The sequence below is a fragment of the Juglans microcarpa x Juglans regia genome, chromosome 4D, assembly GCF_004785595.1.
Source record: "Juglans microcarpa x Juglans regia isolate MS1-56 chromosome 4D, Jm3101_v1.0, whole genome shotgun sequence".
In the NCBI taxonomy this organism is placed as follows: Eukaryota; Viridiplantae; Streptophyta; class Magnoliopsida; order Fagales; family Juglandaceae; genus Juglans; species Juglans microcarpa x Juglans regia.
In genome coordinates, this window is record NC_054600.1 from 2,016,872 (window position 1) to 2,039,518 (window position 22,647).

A 22,647-nucleotide genomic window follows, 5' to 3' on the forward strand; every position below is an offset into this window, starting at 1 on the left:
ATTATAATTTGTATTAGAAGTTGCTTATAAATTATTTTTCATTGTAGAGAGAGAAGAAAAGATTATTCCATTCATTACTATATTTCATATTTTTTTTCTTTTATTTTATTTTTTGAAAAATAATCTCCTCTACCTTTTTCCCTCCTCTGCTTCTTTCTTTCTTCTCGCTTTCTCACTCTTCCCCACTGACTGAAACCACAGGAATCCAAGAATATCTCCCTCTCTCTCCCCCTCTCAAATGCAAGACATATTTGGATCAGTCCGCCGATCACTTGTATTCCGAACAGCCCCACCAGAAAATGATGAATCGCCGTCACCGTCACCGTCGCCATCACCATTTGCTCCAACCACCCTTGTCGACAAGATCAATTCTTGCATTCGCAAATCCAGAGTCTTTTACAAACCATCTCCGCCACCGCCACCGCCACCGCCACCGATTAGATGGCGAAAGGGCGAGTTGATCGGCTGCGGCGCGTTCGGTCACGTCTACATGGGCATGAATCTTGATTCCGGAGAGCTACTAGCAGTGAAGCAGGTCATCTTTCTTGTTCTTTTTTAAGTTTTTGGGATGTTAATTTTCTTCAAAGAGTGTGATTCATGGTTTCTTTGTCGATATTGGATTTTGCCTCATTTTTGTTTTGGTGGGTGGTTTTGGGTTTTTTCCCAGTTATTTTATCTGGCTTTTGGTTGATTTTAGATCTGGGAGTTCGATTCTGACTTCTATTTCCTCGTGGCTCTGTATTGGTTTATAATTAATTTTTCAGTTTTTGAGCTTGGTTGGGTTTTCTTCTAGTTTGCCGACATGGGTTTTGGTCTATTTTAGTTTTGAATTTTGATTTCGAGTTTTTTCCATCTTCGATTTTAATGGATTTTATCAATTTGGCTTTTCCCCATGTAGATTCTAATCTTTGGTTAATTTTGCTTTGAAGTTAAGAGTATAAAATGGTTCTTGGTGGTCTTTCTGGGTTTTAAATACTTTTGGGTTTGGGATCCTGATATAGCTGTGGTGTTTGTTCGTTTCCAGGTTTTGATTCCAGCAAATAGTGCTTCAAAGGAGAAAGCCCAGGTTTGGATTTTAAGAATTCTATGTTTATCTTGCTGAATATAATATCGAGTGCTTAGATTATGACTATGACATCAATTTTGTCGTGTTTGTGACTTATTTCTTTTTGCCCTTTGTTTCAAATAAAACAGTTTTTGAAACTTTATGCCTCATATTGTTTTCTTCCAAAATATGAGAGTTTTATCAACTAAGGAGTTGTTACTTTATATTGCATAACCCTTTTGTTTTCAAAATTTGAATTGAAGACAAGAGTTCAGCATAGGATTATTTTCTTTTATCCTAATAAATGTCAGTGATGCTATGTACCTCTTAACTCTTTGAATAGCGGGGAGAAGTTTTCCAAGTATTTTACTGATAAAAAAAACAAAATAGCGGAGAGAAGCAGAAAAATATAGGAGTGAAAATATGAGATACAAATTACATCTGAAAATAAAATATTGATATTGAGTAATACCTTATGTCGTCATCTGTGATATTTTTTTATTTCATCGATTGAGAAACCTTCATTTTTCTTGGTCCAGCATGTTGAGGAGTACAGATTTCTCATTTATTTGATAGGTAAAAGTTGGACTATTTCTCGATTTGTGCGTGTCATCCTTGCACAGGGGCCATGCTAATCTTCTCTATATCGTTCAAATTTTTATTGGAGTCCCCAAAGGGACCAGATTTCTCATTTCTAGTTTCCTTTTATCAATTAAATATTTCAGCAGCCAAATGGAGTTCGAGATATAAGGTCTTTTTATGTTGTGAATATGTTGAAACTTGTGATGACTGATCTTCTTATTTGGTTATCCAATATTGATTTATGAATACCAGTTTTAATGTTACAAGTAGGCCCACATCAGGGAGCTTGAGGAAGAAGTGAAGCTCCTCAAAAACCTCTCTCATCAAAACATTGTTGTGAGTATGATATGCTGTTATTCATTAAATATATGATGCCTGTCACTCTTCTGACACTGTACTTTGTGTTCATTAGAGATATTTGGGTACGGTGAGGGAGGAAGAGACTTTGAATATTCTGTTGGAATTTGTGCCTGGTGGTTCTATCTCTTCACTTCTGGGGAAATTTGGGCCTTTCCCTGAGGCTGTAAGTTCTTTCTGACTCAGATTATACAATTAGGTGTTTAAAATGCAAACCTTAGGGTCAAATTTGTTAGCAGGTTATAAGAACATACACAAAGCAGTTGTTATTAGGACTGGAGTATTTGCACAAAAATGGAATCATGCACAGGGACATTAAGGTGCCTTTCTTACCCTGCTAGGGAAATACATGTGAAAAAGCATCCATTTTCCTCAACTCATTATTTCCTTTATTCCAGGGTGCGAATATTCTTGTAGATAATAAAGGATGCATTAAACTTGCAGATTTTGGTGCATCCAAACAGGTTGTTGAGCTGGTACTAATACTGTCTTTCCTTTCAATCTCCATTTAGATATACTCTTGTTATTTGTGGAAACAATCATACTTTGTATATACCATCTAAGCGAGAGATATACCCTAGTGTAGGCTACTGTATCAGGTGCCAAGTCTATGAAGGGTACACCATATTGGATGGCTCCTGAAGTCATTCTCCAGACTGGGCATAGCTTGTAAGGACAACTGGAACCTTCTTGATGTCTAAATGATTAGCAGCATGCTACTTTATTTTCAATATGCTTAGGAAAATGGTGTTTCCTGAAGTTGGTCATGAGAACTTCTTTTATTGCTAAATTACACATGCACCCGGCGTGTCTTGAACCTGCGATTACATTCTTCATCCTGTTAGAACAGGTGAGGAGGTACCATTTTAGCTAAAGCTCATTTGCTGGTCATGTGGATATGATCATGGCAGCCTTCTTTGTTTTGTTTTTTCATTGTCATTTTTAGTTTTTAGCATGAGGGTTTATTGATGTAGAATAATGCATGAGAGCATTATGAGGAAGAATAAAGGCGTTGATTTACCTGAATACTCCCAAGTCAATGATGCTTTTGTTAAAGCGTCTGCATTTAGAATGGCATATCTAAGAGCATACATGAAAGAGCATCCGAAGTGCTACATTGAGAAGAGTTGTTTAACGCCAAGTGTATCGCTATCACTTCAAGTATAACCTTTTATTGACACTATAACTATATCCCCACACAAGAATCCTTTTATTATAAGTAACTTAATAATCTCACCTCGAGAGAGCTATGAGGGTGCTTCTCAAGTACACATGGAGTACACGGGAGGTACACCTAAACAACAAAGGAGAAAAGAGCAAGAAAGTCCTGCTAGAAATAGTACCCAAGAAATTTGTTTTTATTAATGGTTTATCTATCTCACTTTTTTCTTTTTCACACAAAGGAGATCGCAAAAGTTTTACATGATTCATAAAGAGTGGTATAGCAAGGTTTGTAAATATTCTGTATATTGTCTCCCATAGACTTGATAAACCAATGTTTCGGAAAACCACTTTACCAGTTTAACTATAAGCAGAACTGAAAGTTCATTGTGTAATGCACGCTAATCAGGGGAGTTGAGGTTGTTGAGTTAGCCTCTGTTTCCATTCCAAAGAGTTGTTTTATTTGAGTAGTATCCTATTAGCTTATGCATGCACACTGCCCTGATTTTTGGTCATGCTTACTGCATCTGTAATTCTGTTTTTAGTTTTAGATGGTCCAATTTATGGGTTTTATATTCTTTATTATGGGTGTTTTACTGATACTGTATGAGAACACTCTCTAGCACTGCTGATATATGGAGTGTTGGATGCACTGTAATTGAGATGGCCACCGGAAAGCCTCCTTGGAGCCAACAGTACCAAGAGGTATCCATTCTGTTTGATTGTATAATTGCTAGGTGTTCTCCCATACATGGTAGTAACAACATGTTTGTTCAGGTTGCTGCTCTCTTCTATCATATAGGAACTGCCAAGTCTAATCCACCAACCCCTGAACATCTCTCTGTTGAAGCAAAAGACTTCCTACTTAAATGTTTGCAACAGTATGTAATTTTGATTGTGTTCAATTTCTTCTTTCACTCCAATAGTTTTGGTCTGAATCAGGGTTTCCTAAATCTGTGTTGCACTCAAACACTTTCTTTTACTTAGTCAAAATAATTGAGAGGGACAGAATTACAACTAAAGATTTTAGTTTCTTTTTTTTCTTAATAAATAATATCTTTGATGTGTAATCCAATGGCAGGAAACCAAATTTTAGGCCTTCTGCTTCTGAGTTGCTGCAGGTGATTTTAACATTTATCATTTCTTGGTAATTAATTGCCAAATTGTAGGCTGCAGTGTATCTCTTGCAAAATTTTCATTTTACTGCAAACTTGTGCTTCTGGTGATTGCCAAAAATTTGACCACTTAATGGTTATATATCACTGAGGTTTATACTTTGTTATGCAGCATCCTTTTATAACTGGCAAACAAGTTGAATCTCTTCCTCTTCTTTGTACTTCTGTTGTGGTTAGTACTGCTCAACGCTAACATGTTATTTATACTCACCTATCAAATAAATATGTTATCCATGCATTTCTTTGAACAATTTTCTTAATGACCTTTTTTGCCACCATCAGGAAGGCTCTGAAACCCCTTTGCCGTCATGTGCCACAAATTTTGAAACCTCGTACGTTTTGCAATTTAGTTTTTTTCTGAATTTAAAAGTTTGGATAGCACCCTATATTGGGCTTATAATCTCTTTCACAATAGCATTAACTTTGTTTCCAGTAAAATGCCAACCTGCCCTGGTCCAACAGATCTTTGTAATTTGGATAGTCTGCACTGCAGAGCTGAATATCCTGAGAGGTCCCAAGAAAATAAACGTATTTGGGAAATGAACAACAGTGATGATGACATGTGTCAGATTGACAAAGATGATTTTATAGTGGGAGAAGTCCAGCCCAGTTCTTCTTTGATGGCTGTGAACTTTAAGGTAACTGCTTATATGTCTTTATTGTTGGACTTTGTTATGAGCACTTCAGAAATTAGGAATTATTTGTTTACATTTATTTTGTTTTCATTAGAGTTTCAACCCCATATGTGAGCCATCTGATGAATGGGGGTGCAAATTGGATGGAAGGCCAGAATCTGAAAAGAGAGGTACAAGTTTCGACACTGATGAACGAGTTTCTGAGCCTGCTGGCCACCCTGGAGTTTCTGGTGATGGGGACAAAGATTTTTCCTTTCCTTGTGGACATACACTTTCCGTGGATGACGATGAACTTACTGAGTCAAAAATTAGAGCCTTTTTGGATGAGAAGGTACTGTTATTAGTTATAGGTAAAAAATAGCTGTCATGTTTTTATTTTGTACTGAATTGTTGGGTGTTGAACTGGAAATCATTTGTTAGGCTCTTGAACTGAAGAAACTCCAAACGCCACTGTATGAAGAGTTTAATAACAGTTTGTTAGCTTGCTCTCCAAGTTTTGTGGAGACAACGCATGGTGAGACTACTCCAAAGTACTTGAAATTGCCCCCAAAAAGCAGGTCACCGAGTCAAGGCTCAACTGGTGCTCCATCTCCACCAGTTGATGCTCTTAACACAGGAAGCCCAGGAAATAATAGCAGGTGTGCGTCAAATATTGGCAATGCAAGTGATCGCAGTACACAGGACGTCCCATCACCTCCACTTAGTGATTGGAAAGGGCGTTTAGCTGATGCTCAGCAAGAGCCAAGTAGCCCAAGGTTTGTTCACCAGTTAGTGGTTTCTTTAGATTGCCTCAGTATGATTCTCAGTTGTGGCCTAATCTGAAATTCTATACTGTGCTACTCACAGTATGAGCTTTTCGGAGATACAGAGGAAGTGGAAAGAAGAGCTTGACCAGGAGCTTGAGAGAAAACGAGGTAACTATTTCTTACCTTGCCTCATATAGTTTCAAATGTGAGTTAAATATCGTTCCTATAGCAGCCAATGTTTTGTGGACTTTTGATTCTTTGATTTACTGTAATTTCTTAGTAACCTTATTTTCTTCACTAGTACTTGGTGTACCATTTTCACTTTCTGAGACACCATTGCTGAGTTTTATTTTCTTGATTTTTTATTATTTAAATAGAACCTTTGGGGTACCGTCTTGACCACTGATAAGTTTTGTTGTGTTTTTTTTGGGCTGAATGACTCCAAAAATCGGCCTGGTGTTGTGTTTCAATAGATGCACCCTAGTCTGGCTGAAGTTAACCTATTGGATAAATCCATGTGCACAATGCATAACATCTCTTTTACATATTTAATTTGTGATTGCCAAACTTTGCAGAGATTATGCGCCAAGCAGGTGTGGGAGGGAAAACATCGTCACCAAAAGATCGAGCTTTAAATCGGCCGAGAGAGCGGACAAGGTTTGCATCTCCAGGAAAATAAGTTTGTATCATTGTTTGTGTTAACTTTCTCATCAGGAGTTCAATGCAAGAGCTGCAGTTTTGGCTGAGTGGTAAACTAATACTTAGTGTTGCCAGTTTGCGAGCTTTTATGAATACAGCAATGACGCATCTCTCATACTATTCAATTACTGTTCATACCATGAATGCGTTCTTGCAGTATCGGTGGCCAGCCTAGTGTCTGTTATTGTTATTGTTATATGTAAAGAGCATTGTTGAAGGTAAGGTTTGGGGGATAAATTTCGTCCTTTGTATTGTTGGTTGGTTGTTGTGGGGATGAGAGAATGGATTCTCTTTTCTGAAGTTCGTCTCAAGTGAATAGAAATTGTAATTTTAATGTAGAATACTCAAGTTTATACACAGAATAGCCATTATATAAATTGAACAATGTTATTCTTTGTTTTAGACTTTATCATCCTAAGCACGTTGGTTGATGTGTCACATTTAATATTGTTTCATAAGTCAACTACTTAAATACTTAAATTTTGACACAAATTTGTGTGATTGGAGATGATAAAAGAACAATATTCATTGTAAACATGTCTTGCTACTTTCTTTTGTGATAACGCAGGCTTGACCATGACAACAAGTGATACTTCCATTTTACTTTGTAAATCCTTGTAGTAAAAAATACCTGTTGTCCCTAATGTTTCTAAAAAGAAAAAAATCTATTTATCATCCATTTTCTCGGTTTCATAAGTGAGATAGAATAAATTATCTTCAATCATATAATGCAACATCATGTGATGATAAGTAGCATTACTCTTCTAAAAAACAATGCAATTCTTGGCATAGGTGACATTTTCTTAACATTATCAACCAAAACAAACTCCTCCTCTCTCTCTCTGTTCTCTCGCTGGAGAGCTATAAATCCTTTCAATCCATCTCCTCCAAGAGTCCTCACATACATCCAAGCTAACATGTGCTGCACATACATAGTTTGCCAATCATGGAGGGATGATCACCTTGATTCTTTTGAATGGCTGAGTCCTGCGGGGACCAGTTTATAAACTGCTTGGAAAACGGGGGGTCCATGTACATATGTACCTTCACATGAAAAATGTTTCACTGTTCATATCACAGAAGAGCTCGACCAATTTGTCTTCTGGTATTTTTTCTCCCCTTTAACAAATATAATGATTGTTTTATAAAAATAATAATAATAATAATAACTACTTTCAAGTTGAGAATGAAAGAGAGAATCCACGACTTATTGAGATCTTGGTAACTCTTTTTGCGAATTTGTACAAGAACATCAAACTGGACTGGACAAACTCACACCACACGAAGGAGGAAAAAGAATAATGGAACTATGGACAGCAAGAAAGTGTATCAGTATCACAAACCAAACGCCTCAAAAGAAATCAGTAGCTTTCAAATAAGTTCCCCCCTCATATACCACTTGAGTTCAGAATCGCATTGATGACAAAGTTGGACGGTTTCTCAAGCCACTTATTAGCCCATCACTCTTCTGTACAACTTTTCTGCTCCTCAACGGCGACACCAATCTGGTCGCCAGTCTTGAAGGAGAGAAAGACCGACGCAATTTGGAAGCAGTTGACATCTTTGGTGATCTCTGGCTCAAGCTTTTATGCCTTGTGGGAGAAAGAGACACCACTGTTGGGTTCTTGATCTTGACTTGAAACTTTGAAGAAGCCGATGGAGGAGACTTGATTAAGAACTTATGTGGTGTCTGTCTGTTTCTTGATATAATGGGAGACCTTGTCTTGCAAAACTTCTGTTGCTGTGCAGAGGCTGTAGATAGGAATAAAGGGTTGGGGAATAGAACAGTCTTTTTAACCCATGGCCTATTCCTGGGGGATACCCTATTTGCTAAGCAATGGTTATTTTCTTTTCCCAGTTCTCTAACCTTTGGAGGTGAAACCTTAAAGTTGATTCGGGATCGAGCCCTTTGAAGTGATGGTGAATCAGACTCCAAACGAATCAATTGCAGTCTGTTCTGCTTCTCCCTCTTTCTTCTAGTTCTTAATTCTGTGTTTTCAAGTTGTGGCTTCTGGTTTCTCCGACGACTTACTGGAGTTTTTGGATCATCATGAGTTGTTTTCTTGGTTTTGTTAGCAACTGCTGCTGCTATTTCCCTAGCAAATTGGCTTGCTTGTAGAATCTCTCCTACTGTCTCTCCTACAAGCATTGCTGGTAATGACATTCTCTGCCACTCACCTGTTTAGAAAACAGTAAGGTTGTCAAATCGAATTAGTCCTCGCCTGGTTTTATAAAAGACAAATGGCGTCCAAGTTACAATTTTGGGAAAATCCGTGAAAAAAAGAGAACTATTTTTCCCCTTTTGTTATGCACACAGAGAGAGAGAGAGAGAGAGAGAGAGAGAGAGAGACCTCCTGAGTGAGCTGGAAACTTCCCCGCGGGAGATTTCGAAGCAGCGTTCTTGATCCTTAAATCAAAGAAAAAAAGAAACAGAGAAGATTCATTTGTGTATTGCGTAAGAAAATAATGAGAAGATCAAAGAAAGCTGAAATTTTCACATAAACAAACAAAACCGACGCAGCTCCCAGTGTACCTTACAGACTCTTGCTTGCATCTGAGACTAGTCCTCAGATAACCTCTGGTACTTCGAGGGCTGAGACTCACTCCTGAGATCACCTTTGTCCCACCTGCCACCGTGTACTGTAGCTCCTGCAATCTAGCCATACACATCTCCACCTTCACAAATCAATAAAACACAGAAACCCGTCAGTTTGAAGATGATTGGAAGATGAGAAAATGAAGGAAATGAAAAAAAAAAATTTAACTTCCAAACTTATATAGTTTAATGGAGATGAACTTTCCATTGATCCGAATCACAACGATTACTAAATTTGATAACCAAGACTGAATTTTCTGCTCTTTCCCCCAGGTTTTTCAAGGAACCAAGAAACCACAACGATTTTGTTTTATGATTTATCAGAGAGCACGGTGGAATACCTTCTTTACAGTTTCTCTGAGTAGAACCGGATTGAGAGGTGCTGCCATTTTCTTCCGTTTTGGTGGGGTTCTAGCAACCATTTTGTAGTACTGGAGAAAACCCGAAGTGGGTTCCAAAGATCTCTCTCTCTATCTCTCTAAATACCCATACCCAGAGATTGGAAATCAATTACTTTCAGTTTCTCTCTCTCTCTCTCTCTCCTCATAAACTCGATCTATTTTGTTCCAACGGTCGACCGTATCATGGGAAATGTATATGCCCAACGGCTACTAGTTTAAACTCCGACACTACTTTTTTTTGTCTTTTTTAATTTGTATTAGGAAAACTCAATAAAAATCTAGACAATTTTTTACTATTCACACAACTTCCATACACCACATATTTTTTAATTATTATTATTTTTTTATCAAATATTTAATATATAAATAATGAATAAAAAAATTAAATTAGTTTAAAAAGAATAAACTCAAAAAAAATTTAAAAAAAAAAATATTAAAAAATTTAAAAATTTAAAAAAATATGGTATGTGGAGATTGAGGAGGTTGTGTAACATTACTCGGTTGTGTAGCAAAACTCTTTTGACAAACTAGGCTACTTTTATTTTAAATTTCTTCGTCCTCTTTTGAGTTACGTGTGAGTTGGTTGGTAAATGAGGTATTTTTAAGTATTCTCAGTTATTCTATGAATAATAATAAAAAAATAATGATAAAATATTATATATTAATAATAAATAAGTAAAAATTAATAATAAAATAATAAATAATAAATAATAAATAGTGAGAATACTTCACTATACTAACCAGTGAACTTAAATTGTTTTTTCTTTTTTCTTTTTGTGAAGTTCAAAACTTATGCTAACTTGTTATTGGCATGGTGTCGCAAATTTTAAAGAACTTTTTCATTATATTCTGCCGCCGATATCGCTCTTTTTAGTTTTTTCTCCTCGCGTGTCAGTTCAGCTGGCGACGCAAGTTATATCTGTGCCACAATATTTCATGCTTCTGAATTTTCTTTCAACTGAAAACTCCTGCAAGATTTTGATTAGGTAGTAATAGGTACACAACCACTTGCACGCTAAGTGAGCAATAGGGGAGATACATGGAAGTTTAAAAAAAAAAAAATGCTTGGAATCTCATTGAGACCATGAATGAGATTAAGCAAGCAAGAAGCATACATCCCAAAAGAAAATGGAAAAAGATTATGGGAAAGGGAAAGGGGTTTCGTGATTTCAGGGTGTTTTCAGTATGTAATGTGTGGAGGATTACATTGAATATCAGTGGAGGATCGAGAAGGCAACAATGAGGGCTTCCTGTTATTCTTCAAGCTTCTCAACTTGAGCGGACTCCACACTAATGCCTTCCGTTGTAGTGCAACAACTGTTGTATGTCTCAATTTGGATGAACCGGCCTGTGTTGGGGGACTTCCCATGAACTTGCTGCTGCTCCTCATGGCGGTTGGTGTTGTCTCTGCTGCCCTACTCCTCGACTCTGGCAATGGAGAAAACAACCTTGAATACCTTGCCTTCCGTGGGTCCCTCACAAATGACTGCCGGCCCATTGCGCTATCATTTTTAAATCGCGAGGTGGAGGTGTGGAGTGGCGTTGACATCTGAGAGCTGGGTTCTGGGCGGAGGGTGGCAATGGAGACTCGTCTCCTAGGCTGAAGAACCTGAGTTGCTGTTGTTGTTGATGAAAGAGGAGGAGGAGGTGGTCTCACGGCAACAGAGAACCGTCTCGGTTTCATAAGGCCTTTGGCGTTCGTTGCTGCCATTGTTGTTGTAGTAATGTTTTCTTTGCCTCCTCCTGACGCTGGGATGATAGAAGTGGTTTTGCTGGTCTTTTTAGGCGGTATGGGAGATGGCTGCGACAGGAAATTGGTAATTCTTCGAAGTGGCAACCTCAGCTTTGAAGGCCCCAAGGGTGGCTTTTTCTGTGTGATAGACTTCTGTCCTGCTTGTTTTAAAGATGGCAACGCTGAGGGCTGAACAGAAGCGGCAGAAAAAGCTCTAGCTTCCTGCTTTAGTCGGGTTTTCCTTTCCTCTGCCAGTTGGTTCTCAAGGTCTCGAACCTATTGAAAACTCAGTGTTAAACCAGTCAAGAATCAATAGGAAAGTCCAACATTGTCTTGTGCTTAGAAGTCCAACATTGTCTTGTGCTTAGTTAAATCAGAGGTTGCAACATTGATACCTTCTCTTGAAGATTCCTGCAGATATGTTCTCTAGCAGAAAGCCTCAACTGCAAAGACTGCAAGTTATCCTGCAATTTCTTTGTCTCCTTCTCATCGTGCTTGAGCTTTTCTGCCTGTTAGTTGAAAATCTTAGTTGCACAAATTGAAACCACAATAGAAAATCTTACTGTTTCAAAACGTGACTTACTAATTCATACCATTTGCTTGTACTTGAAGAGCTCGTTAAAGTCCACCTGTTTGCGAGCAGGTCCACTCTCAATTCCTCGGACTCGGCTGGCAAAATTCAGGGAACAAAGAGTTTCTCCCAGATCAGCTACATCAGGGCTGATCTGGACAAACATCAGGGTCTTGCAATCTCCCCCTACAATTCAAGCTTTAGTTGGTATGGGGTTGAAATAGAAAGAATGTAGAAATGAAGTTGCAATTAACTAATATGCCATGACAACTGACAAAATACCTAGAGAGCTCTGCAGAATATGAGTAAGCTTGGAGTTCCTGTTTTGAACAAAAATACGAGATATCATAAGTACATAAAAGATTGATAAATGTGCGCATGTGTGTGTGGGGAGAGATAGAGAGAGAGAGACCTGTAAGGAATGTGAGCCGTTTTTGATGCAAGGGCAGAAATAACATCACCAAGCGCTGAGAGAGATTTGTTAATGAACTGAGATTCCTTCAATCTTTCACCTTCAACTTCAGTTCTCCCCACACGCTCACTACCAGCCAAGTCTACCAGCCAAAGATGACTTTTTGTGCAGTGTCCATTTATTAAATTTTCCCCTTTAATCGTCACTCTTAACAAGCTACAGTAAAGACAGTTTTGGCATTACCACACTACAATACAAGGAGAACTAGGAAATCTCATAATATATACCATTGTATATCCCAACTTCAAAATCCACCGAAATTTGTAGAAAAAATCCAATTGAAAACATTTTCCCTCATTTTTTTTGTTTTAAATTGTTTGGAAACAGCAAATGAAGTAACAAGGAGTACACGACTCACCAGTGAGAACGACTGCTGAGCTCATTAGCATTGGTGGAGCCAACCGATCTGACTCGGCTTCCAGACTTCAGCAGCTCCCAAACATCCTCGGTACCATAAACACGAGCTTCAACTAGTCCTGGGACTTCCTGTGTTCCCTCTGCTGCTTGCTTTATCTCCAACCTTCATCCATGTACGGAAAATAATTAACACCATGCAACTTTTGAATTATTTCTTTGATTAATTTCTGAGAAACAATATAAACAGGGGCTTGGGGGGGGGGGGGGGTACTTAAAGGAAGCTTATTCTGCATTAAAAGCGAATAGAAACATATTATATACGAGGTATATCGCTAGGAAAATATGGCTGCCAATTAAGCGTTGGTCATAACTCTCACATCCATTCTTCCGTTCCAATTGCTTGAAGCATGGTAATCGTCTCCCAATTTCTTATCCATAATTTTTTCATCTAGCACTGAAATATATTATTTGGTAGCACCAGAGCTTATAAAAATCAAATTGGCAGTGTGATTCAAATGTTGCAAGGCATAGTCAGTAACTAATAAAGCAGAGAGGAACTCACTTCTTTGCTGGTTGATTGGAGTTTTCAACCAGTAGGTCCCGTATCTTCTCGTTGTAAACTTCTAACATGCTCACAAACAATCCATATCTAATAATTCCACCTCTCTCTTCAGAAATCCGAAACAACTCCTCTAGAGTCCTGTAGTTAACTCCTCTATTTTCAGGTGTGCCCTCCATCGTAAATGTCTTCCCAGTTCCGGTTTGTCCATAGGCAAATATGCAGACATTATAACCGTCCAACACCGAAGTTGCGATAGGCTTAGTTTGAGCAAAAACAACTTCTGCATATTGTAAAAACCCAAAATTAAAGACTTCAAACAATTAAAATCAATCAACAGATCTTCCAGTAACACCATCTGCCAAGATTTCGCAGGTACCTTGGTTGTCTTCAGGCCTAAAGATATGGTCAAACTTAAATTGTTTTTTTGCAGAATCAGAGCAAACGACCTGAAGCTCATTATCTTGAGTTGAGTCAAATTCAACAACAGGAGCACACCCATTTGTAATTTCAGTTTGGTTTAAAGGTCTACATCTGCAAAAGACCCTGATATTGCCTTTAAGCTCAATTACTTCATTGTAGAGCCTCTTGCGTTCAGATGATTCTTCAACATACTTTTTCTTTAAAAGTTCATATTCAGTACCTAGTATACCACAAAAAATAGCAGGATAGCCAGTTACAATTGGATCGAGAAAAAGGATGGGACAAAGATTTCAAGAATCAGTATTGGAGGCTCACTGAGAAGCCCAAGAGTGTTGAGAACTTCAAGGCCAGGGAAGGAATCTGTAGTAAGCTTCACTTGATCAGATAGGACACTGTACTCTTTCTTCAGTTCCTGAAACGTGAAGAACAGAAGCCATTGATAAAGCAACCAACGCAAATCCTTAACACAAAAATAAAGGCTCAAGTTTGGCAGCGAATAAAGCTTACCTGCACTTTGGTGCTCAAATCAATTATTTTCTTCAATATAGGAAGGGTCTGCCCCTGGTCTGGAGAAGTTTCTTGTATTCCATTTGACAAGCTATTCTCATCCGTAAAATTGGAACTTCTCTCAACTTTTTCTAACGCAAAATTGCAAAGCCCACATAATCAATAAAACCCACATAAGGAGACCAATTGCTACATCTAGTTGGTCAAAAGATACTAAAAATGATTTAAAGAATTTGAATTAATCCCCACTCAACTTTCATCTAGCACAATAAATTGGAGAAATTCTAAATTTATGGGCCATATAACATATAATATAGAATTTTGTTTCCCATTCTTTCAGCATCCGAACAGACGGGTTAAATGTCAAGGCAGGTTATTGGAATCTGAAACCCCAATTTGACGCACTATCAAATAATCGAAAGGAGAGAGAGAGAGAGAGAGAGAGAGAGAGAGAAACCTTTATCTATGCCTGATTCGCTAGTTTCAGTCTCTAGAATTTGGCTGGTTTCAATCTCTTGAGTATGTTCTGAAGAAAATAAAATCTAAACACGTTAATTCTACATTTTCTTGGATTTTCATGCTAAGTAAGCCATTTTCTTGAATAAAAAAAATCTGAATCAGATTACGAGAAAAACCCTAACCTTTTTCATAGGTTGGAGTTTCTTGGGTTTGATCTGAATTGAAGTGGATCTTGAAGTTAACATATTATTGAACTCTGAAAATATTAAAAAATAAAAATAAAAATAACCAGAGGAGAACGAACCTGAGCGAGAAATTGAATCCTCTAGGGGGGTTTTAACTGAAACCAAAAATAGATAAACCTCAAATAAAAAATCTTGAATTTCAACAGACTAAACAACCCGGGGGGGGGGGGGGGGGGGGGGGGGGGAGAGAGAGAGAGAGAGAGAGAGGAGGTATTAATAAAATAACGAAAGAATCAGAAGAAGGCAGACACTTGTTTCACACAACGCATCCGCAAGGGCTTTAGTTAAAAATCAACAATTATCTCAGTTCCTTTCCTTTGCAAATTTAAAGGAAAAGACAAACGAAAGTGAAAAAAAAGGTAGGATAATTGAACCTGAAGCAGATGGCAACGAAGGATTCAAATCATAACTAGAAGCGAAGAAATTACAGTTCTCTGAAGGAGTTTCCACGGTTCGATCTGAGTAGAAAACACCGATTTTTGGGAAATAAAAAAATTGAATCAAGAAAAAATATATGAAGAAATAAACCGCACTAAGAAAGTACACATACACGTTTATATGTATATACACAAGAGGGACAGAGAGGGAGAAAGAGAGAGAGTACCATCCATGGCTTAGAAATCAGGGAAAAATTTAATCTTGCAGAGAGAGACTGGATAAGAGCGACGATCTGCGAGAGCTAGAAAGAGCGAGGGATAGAGAGGTGGTGTTTTAAGCGCTTGACGAAGACGGAAGGTTACGATTGAATTCAAGTTTGAATTGTGAGGAGCGTGGGCCGTTGGATTGAAATCTAGAGGAGCTATTTCTAACGGCTATAAAACTTTCTGGAGCGTTACCATAATTGATGGTTTGGAAAGAGTGGGCAACCCGAGTAGTCAACCAGAGCCCCGACCCGCTCAAATTGTCCATCTCACCTTTTACCTTGGTTGCACTATCTATCAATCCAAGGAAAATGATAGTGTGCCCATGAATTTGTCTTCTTATTTTTATTGCTCATGTATTTTTATTTATTTTTTATTTTTTATTTTTATTTAATGGTTAAGAAAGTAAATATTATTGTATTAATGTATTTTTTTAAAAAAATATATAAAGATGTTTAAAAAATATGAAAAATATAAAAGATAAAAAATTAAAAAGTGACATTTAGGCTATGGGGCACGCCCAACAGTCATTGCTGGGCGGCAGCCTAGCATTATCCATCAATCTAAAGCTTACTTTTTTCTCTTTAGAAAAGAGTAGATCTAATAGTTACTAATGTTGTATACTACATTATTATCTCTATATGTGTCACTTTATATCATCATTAAAATATCTCTTTTCTTTTTTCTTAAAAAGTATCGAAAAATCTTAGATAACATAAACACAAGTAATTTTCAAAAATTTTTTTTGCAATCGGCTTGTGCAACCGCTGGGTACTCGCCAGGTCATTTGAATGAAACGATGTGTTTCATTTTAACGTTGTAGTAGGAAAGGTGTAACGTCCTAATAGAAAGCCAAATCATATGGCCTATACTCTAAAAAGACTAGTCAATGATACAATTGAAGCCATATTGAAACTTTATAAGGAGTAAGAATTTTTCATTTCCAAGTAACGTGGGATCTCATACACCACCCACCCTTATCCATATCATATATGGTATCACAATCTACCCCCCTTAAATTCTCGACGTCCTCGTCGGGCCTGTTTGTTGTAGCTAGCACGACTCAAGTCTCACAATTCTCGTTGGAATAGGCTTTGATACCATTTGTAACGCCTCAATGGAAGGCCCAAACCACATGGCCTATATTCCAAAAGAACTAATCAATGATACAATTGAAACTTCATTGAAACTTTATAAAGAGTAAAAACTTCTCATTTTTAAGCAATATAAGATCTTTTACATTACCTACTCTTATCCATATCATATGGAGTATCACAATGGGAGATGAAAATTGCTTCAGTGGGCGGGATTTATCTTTAATTAAACAGTGTGTTTCATTTAAAGTCAAAACACACCATTTCATTTCTTCTCCTCCTTTCCACTTTCTTCTTTTGTGCGTCTCTCGTCTCCCTTTATTACAGCACATCAGAATATTAGTCTCCATGATTCTCGCATCTCCATGATTCTTGCACATCCCACCAATTTTGCTATCCAATATTTGATTTATTTGTAACGGCACTATTTGATTTCTTTCCATGTAAAGCATCACCGTACATAGCTATATATTTTTGTAAATCATTCTCAATGAAGATATATGAATCAATTAGCCAAACTAATGTTTAACATGGTATCAGGCCAAAACAGGTTCTGACTTACCTTTCCTTGCTGATGGCTTCCTCAACCACCGATCCTCCTCCATCTTCTTCCCCATATCTCCTCCACCCCTCTGATTCTCCTAGTCTTGTTCTGGTTTTCGGTCTCCTCACCGGTGACAATTTTCCAAAATGGCAGCGTGCTATTCGCCGTGCACTCAACGCTAAACACAAGCTTTCTTTCGTTGATGGCACTCTCAATGCCCCTGCTAAAACATCCCCTGATTATGCCCAATGGAGCCGCACCAAAGACATGGTCTTAACTTGGCTTCTCAACACAATCACCCCTTCCCTAGCCAATTCCTTGGACTATCACGATGATCCTCGAGATGTTTGGCTTGATCTCGAATCTCGTTTTAGCCATGGAAATAATGCTCGCCTCTTCCATCTTAAAAGAGAAATATCCAACCTTCATCAAAACCAACTCTCTATACCCGATTACTACAACAGTATCAAACAGCTTTGGGATGAGTTGGGAAATCTCCAACCCCTCACCGATGCCACTACGTTGGAAAAAAGGGCTGAAGATGAACGTGTCTTTCAATTTCTTCTCGGCCTCAATGATTCCTACGCTGCTCTTCGGTCCCAAATCCTTGCCACTGACCCTCTTCCATCTCTAAATAAAATTTTTTCCATCCTCTTTCAAGAGGAACAACAGAGGCTTCTTCAAGTATCCCGTCTCCACCCAGAAAACATTGCTCTTGCTGCTCGGAGTTCCTCTCATCCACGGCCACCTCTCAAATGCACCGAATGCGGAAAGGATGGCCACCTACGGAATCGCTGCTGGCGTGTTATCGGCTACCCCCCGGGCCGTGAACCACGCAACCCCCAAAGGCCATCTCTGCTCGGGAAACCTCCCTCTGCCACCGTTCATCTCGCTGCTTCCAACCCGGTTCCAGTTGGTCCTTCGTCCAGCCCGATTCCAGGACTCTCCTCCGAAACCTATCAACAGCTCATGAATCTCTTACAAACCCCTCCATCCACGGCAAATTTTGTTGGTAACTCTTTCTCAAACCCTTCCCTTTTCGATCCCCATGCTGATTGGATAATCGACAGTGGCGCTAGTGATCATATGAGCCACTGCCGATCATCATTTTTGCATCTTCATCCCCTTTCTTCGAGCCGTGAGATTCGGCTACCCACGGGTGCTGTGATTCCTGTTGAAGGCGTTGGCACCATTCAGCTGTCCGAAAATATCATCCTCTCCAAAGTCCTTTATGTCCCTCTCTTTTATTATAATCTCCTTTTTATCCCTTAACTCACTAATAACTTACCGTGTGTTGCAATTTTCTCATCTTCTACACTTTTTTTTCAGGACCTTCAATTGAAGAGGCTGATTGGAGCGGGTGAAGCTTGCAATGGACTTTATATATTTCGGCCATCAAAAGTTACTGCTTTCTCTGCTCACACCCTTGACAATAAGACCCTATGGCATCAACGTCTAGGTCATCCTTCCAGTTTTATTATTCCTAATATTTTGGATAGTCCTTGTACTGTTTCTTATTGTGATGTTTGTGCTCGTTCTAAACATACTCGCTTGCCTTTTCCAACTCAAGCTACTAAAAGTACGATTCCTTTTAATCGAATTTATTGTGATATTTGGGGTGGATATTCCACTGCTTCTATTTGTGGAGCACATTATTTCTTGACTATTGTTGACGATTTTTCACGCACCACTTGGATTTATTTAATGCGTTTTAAATCAGAAACCTTTAGTCATTTAATGCATTTTTTTGCCATTGTCAAAAATCAATTTAATTCCACCGTTAAACATATTCGCACCGACAATGGCCAAGAATTTCTCTCTCAAAATCTACAAACCTATTTTCATGAACATGGCATCATTCATGAGCGTACTTGTGTTGAAACTCCTCAACAAAATGGTGTTGCGGAACGAAAACATCGACATCTCTTGAATGTTGCCCGCAGTCTTCATTTTCAGGCACATTTACCCCTCAAATTTTGGGGCGAATGTGTTCTTACCGCTGCCTATCTCATCAATAGAACCCCTACTCGCTCTCTTCAAAATCAAACTCCTTTTCAAATTCTTCTAAATACTCCACCAATCTACACACATCTTCGAGTGTTTGGCTGCCTTTGCTATGCTCAAACTCTTACTGCTCATCGCGATAAATTTTCACCCCGTGCATCGCGTTGTGTCTTCCTTGGTTATCCGAGCAACCGCAAAGCTTATAAGTTATACAATATGGACACACATGTCATTTTCTACTCCCGTGATGTTACCTTCCATGAAAATCAATTTCCCTTCCAAACTCTTGTGTCTCCACCTCAGTCTACTTCCATCATTCTCCCTTTACCTGTACCTGAAAATCCTACTTCTCCTAACACTTCTCCTCCCACCATATCTCCCGACCCTATCCCTCCCGCTTCTCGCCCACGCCGTACTATCACCCGACCTCCATATCTCCTTGATTATATTTGTCCCACCATACCCACGGAGTCCATTGCTACTTCAACCGCTGCACAGTCCTCAGGTACTTCTCATCCTTTATCTACATTTATCTCTTACTCTCGTTTTTCTCCTGCTCATTATTCATTCTTAACTGCCCTTACTGCCTCTGTTGAACCTACCTCTTATTCAGAAGCTACTCGCCACTCTCACTGGCGTGAAGCTATGTCCTCTGAACTCCGTGCTCTTGAGGAAAACTTTACTTGGACTCTTGAACCACTTCCTCCTGGTAAACAACCCATTGGTTGCAAGTGGGTCTTTAAGACCAAATTACGAGTAGATGGTACCGTTGAACGTCACAAAGCTCGCCTCGTCGCCAAAGGCTACACTCAAGTTGAAGGCATTGATTACCATGAAACCTTTGCCCCAGTCGCCAAAATGACCACAGTTCGCTGTGTTCTTGCTCTCGCTGCTGCCAAAAATTGGATTATTCACCAAATGGATGTTAACAATGCATTCTTACACGGTGACCTTGATGAGGAAGTTTACATGAAACTTCCTCCCGGTTATTGTCCTAAGGGGGAGACACGGGTTTGTCGTCTACGGAAATCCCTCTACGGCCTCAAGCAGGCCTCCCGTAACTGGTTTTTTAAACTAACATCTGTTCTTCTTACTGCAGGTTTTGTTCAGTCTCAGGCAGATCATTCCCTTTTCACTTTGATCACTGCTACAAACCTCACCATTGTTCTTGTTTATGTTGATGACATCTTGGTTGTCAGCAATGATCTTTCTTAGGTTACCTACTTCAAAACCATTATTTCCACTCACTTCAAAACCAAGGATCTTGGCCCTCTCAAATATTTTCTTGGACTTGAAGTTGCTCGCTCTCCTTCTGGCATCTTTCTTAATCAACGGAAATATGCCCTGGACATTCTTACTGATAGCGGCCTTCTTGGTTCTCGCCCTGCTTCCTTTCCTATGGAACAAAACTTGAAGCTCAGCGACACTGATGGCGATCTTCTTCCTGATCCCGGCTCCTATCGACGGTTAGTTGGACGACTCATTTATCTCACCATTACCCGACCCGACATTGTTTTTGCAGTGAATATTCTCAGCCAATTTATGCATGCCCCCCGGGTTCCGCACATGACTGCTGCCACACGTGTTCTTCGTTACATTAAAGGCACTCCAGGCCAAGGCATTTTTTTCCCTTCCACTAATGATCTGCATGTTCGTGCTTATACTGATTCTGATTGGGCCAGTTGCCCCACCACTCGTCGCTCCACTACCGGTTTCTTTATCACACTTGGTTCTAGTCCCATTTCTTGGCGTACTAAGAAACAAACAACTGTTGCTCGCTCCTCTACCGAAGCTGAATATCGTGCCATGGCCGTCACTACATGTGAACTCATCTGGATTCAATAGCTACTTCATGATCTTGGCATCTCTCACAAAGACCCTATGACTCTCTATTGTGACAATCAATCTGCCCTTTACATTGCTCAAAATCCAGTTTTTCACGAGCGTACCAAACATATTGAAATTGATTGCCACATTGTACGTGACAAACTTCGTTCGGGTCTTTTCACCACCGCTCATCTTCCTTCTTCCGAGCAGATTGCCGACATCTTCACCAAAGCATTGGGTTCTGATCTATTTCATCACTTATCTCACAAGTTGGGCATTACGGATCTTCATGCGCCAACTTGAGGGGGAGTATTACAGCACATCAGAATACTAGTCTCCATGATTCTCGCATCTCCATGATTCTTGCACATCCCACCAATTTTGCTATCCAATATTTGATTTATTTGTAACGGCACTATTTGATTTCTTTCCATGTAAAGCATCACCGTACATAGCTATATATTTTTGTAAATCATTCTCAATGAAGATATATGAATCAATTAGCCAAACTAATGTTTAACATATTACAGCACATCAGAATATTAGTCTCCATGATTCTCGCATCTCCATGATTCTTGCACATCCCACCAATTTTGCTATCCAATATTTGATTTATTTGTAACGGCACTATTTGATTTCTTTCCATGTAAAGCATCACCGTACATAGCTGTATATTTTTGTAAATCATTCTCAATGAAGATATATGAATCAAATAGTGCCGTTACAAATAAATCAAATATTGGATAGCAAAATTGGTGGGATGTGCAAGAATCATGGAGATGCGAGAATCATGGAGACTAATATTCTGACCAGGTTCTGACTTACCTTTCCTTGCCGATGGCTTCCTCAACCACCGATCCTCCTCCATCTTCTTCCCCATATCTCCTCCACCCCTCTGATTCTCCTAGTCTTGTTCTGGTTTCCGGTCTCCTCACCGGTGACAATTTTCCAAAATGGCAGCGTGCTATTCGCCGTGCACTCAACGCTAAACACAAGCTTTCTTTCGTTGATGGCACTCTCAATGCCCCTGCTAAAACATCCCCTGATTATGCCCAATGGAGCCGCACCAAAGACATGGTCTTAACTTGGCTTCTCAACACAATCACCCCTTCCCTAGCCAATTCCTTGGACTATCACGATGATCCTCGAGATGTTTGGCTTGATCTCGAATCTCGTTTTAGCCATGGAAATAATGCTCGCCTCTTCCATCTTAAAAGAGAAATATCCAACCTTCATCAAAACCAACTCTCTATACCCGATTACTACAACAGTATCAAACAGCTTTGGGATGAGTTGGGAAATCTCCAACCCCTCACCGATGCCACTACGTTGGAAAAAAGGGCTGAAGATGAACGTGTCTTTCAATTTCTTCTCGGCTTCAATGATTCCTACGCTGCTCTTCGGTCCCAAATCCTTGCCACTGACCCTCTTCCATCTCTGAATAAAATTTTTTCCATCCTCTTTCAAGAGGAACAACAGAGGCTTCTTCAAGTATCCCGTCTCCACCCAGAAAACATTGCTCTTGCTGCTCGGAGTTCCCCTCATCCACGGCCACCTCTCAAATGCACCGAATGCGGAAAGGATGGCCACCTACGGAATCGCTGCTGGCGTGTTATCGGCTACCCCCCGGGCCGTGAACCACGCAACCCCCAAAGGCCATCTCTGCTCGGGAAACCTCCCTCTGCCACCGTTCATCTCGCTGCTTCCAACCCGGTTCCAGTTGGTCCTTCGTCCAGCCCGATTCCAGGACTCTCCTCCGAAACCTATCAACAGCTCATGAATCAATTAGCCAAACTAATGTTTAACATGCTCTAA

The 22,647-nt window shown here is 39.3% G+C and overlaps 4 protein-coding genes and 1 non-coding gene across 15 annotated transcripts; 2 read left to right on the forward strand and 3 right to left on the reverse strand.

The window, feature by feature from the left end:
* The first annotated feature begins 121 nt into the window (after positions 1-121).
* Positions 122-6,802, forward strand: LOC121260874 (mitogen-activated protein kinase kinase kinase ANP1). 4 transcript variants are annotated; one of them, XM_041162930.1, is made up of 17 exons: positions 122-535; positions 1,025-1,066; positions 1,898-1,963; positions 2,040-2,150; positions 2,224-2,304; positions 2,383-2,448; positions 2,571-2,653; positions 3,769-3,850; positions 3,923-4,026; positions 4,227-4,266; positions 4,433-4,492; positions 4,603-4,652; positions 4,736-4,958; positions 5,050-5,286; positions 5,376-5,710; positions 5,802-5,869; positions 6,277-6,802. In XM_041162930.1, the coding sequence occupies exons 1-17, from the start codon at positions 239-241 to the stop codon at positions 6,378-6,380; spliced, it is 2,049 nt and encodes a 682-aa protein (XP_041018864.1). In that variant the 5' UTR covers positions 122-238; the 3' UTR covers positions 6,381-6,802. The 4 variants fall into 4 exon arrangements, with proteins under 4 accessions (XP_041018864.1, XP_041018863.1, XP_041018867.1 ...); XM_041162929.1 differs by having other exon boundaries at positions 123-535; positions 2,383-2,460; XM_041162933.1 differs by having other exon boundaries at positions 123-535; positions 2,383-2,460; positions 4,814-4,958.
* Positions 1,623-1,725, reverse strand: LOC121261750. Its single transcript, XR_005939974.1, has one exon. It is a non-coding gene; the product is annotated as a U6 spliceosomal RNA (small nuclear RNA).
* A 786-nt stretch (positions 6,803-7,588) lies between the features above and the next one.
* LOC121260875 (probable microtubule-binding protein TANGLED) lies at positions 7,589-9,556 on the reverse strand. The gene is made up of 4 exons (XM_041162934.1): positions 9,338-9,556; positions 8,934-9,076; positions 8,752-8,807; positions 7,589-8,578 (listed from the first exon to the last, which is right to left on the reverse strand). The coding sequence occupies exons 1-4, from the start codon at positions 9,416-9,418 to the stop codon at positions 7,806-7,808; spliced, it is 1,053 nt and encodes a 350-aa protein (XP_041018868.1). The 5' UTR covers positions 9,419-9,556; the 3' UTR covers positions 7,589-7,805.
* Positions 9,557-10,344: 788 nt separating this feature from the next.
* LOC121261370 (kinesin-like protein KIN-14S) lies at positions 10,345-15,460 on the reverse strand. 8 transcript variants are annotated; one of them, XM_041163705.1, is made up of 15 exons: positions 15,327-15,460; positions 15,097-15,180; positions 14,782-14,817; positions 14,476-14,544; positions 14,019-14,089; positions 13,827-13,923; positions 13,468-13,731; positions 13,092-13,371; positions 12,531-12,692; positions 12,113-12,328; positions 11,983-12,020; positions 11,723-11,886; positions 11,525-11,638; positions 10,503-11,405; positions 10,345-10,438 (listed from the first exon to the last, which is right to left on the reverse strand). In XM_041163705.1, the coding sequence occupies exons 1-14, from the start codon at positions 15,331-15,333 to the stop codon at positions 10,578-10,580; spliced, it is 2,430 nt and encodes an 809-aa protein (XP_041019639.1). In that variant the 5' UTR covers positions 15,334-15,460; the 3' UTR covers positions 10,345-10,438; positions 10,503-10,577. The 8 variants fall into 8 exon arrangements, with proteins under 8 accessions (XP_041019639.1, XP_041019637.1, XP_041019636.1 ...); XM_041163703.1 differs by having other exon boundaries at positions 14,019-14,143; XM_041163702.1 differs by having other exon boundaries at positions 14,019-14,149.
* A 1,325-nt stretch (positions 15,461-16,785) lies between these two features.
* LOC121259571 lies at positions 16,786-22,647 on the forward strand. The gene is made up of 2 exons (XM_041161202.1): positions 16,786-17,007; positions 21,646-22,647. The coding sequence occupies exon 2, from the start codon at positions 21,670-21,672 to the stop codon at positions 22,645-22,647; it is 978 nt and encodes a 325-aa protein (XP_041017136.1). The 5' UTR covers positions 16,786-17,007; positions 21,646-21,669.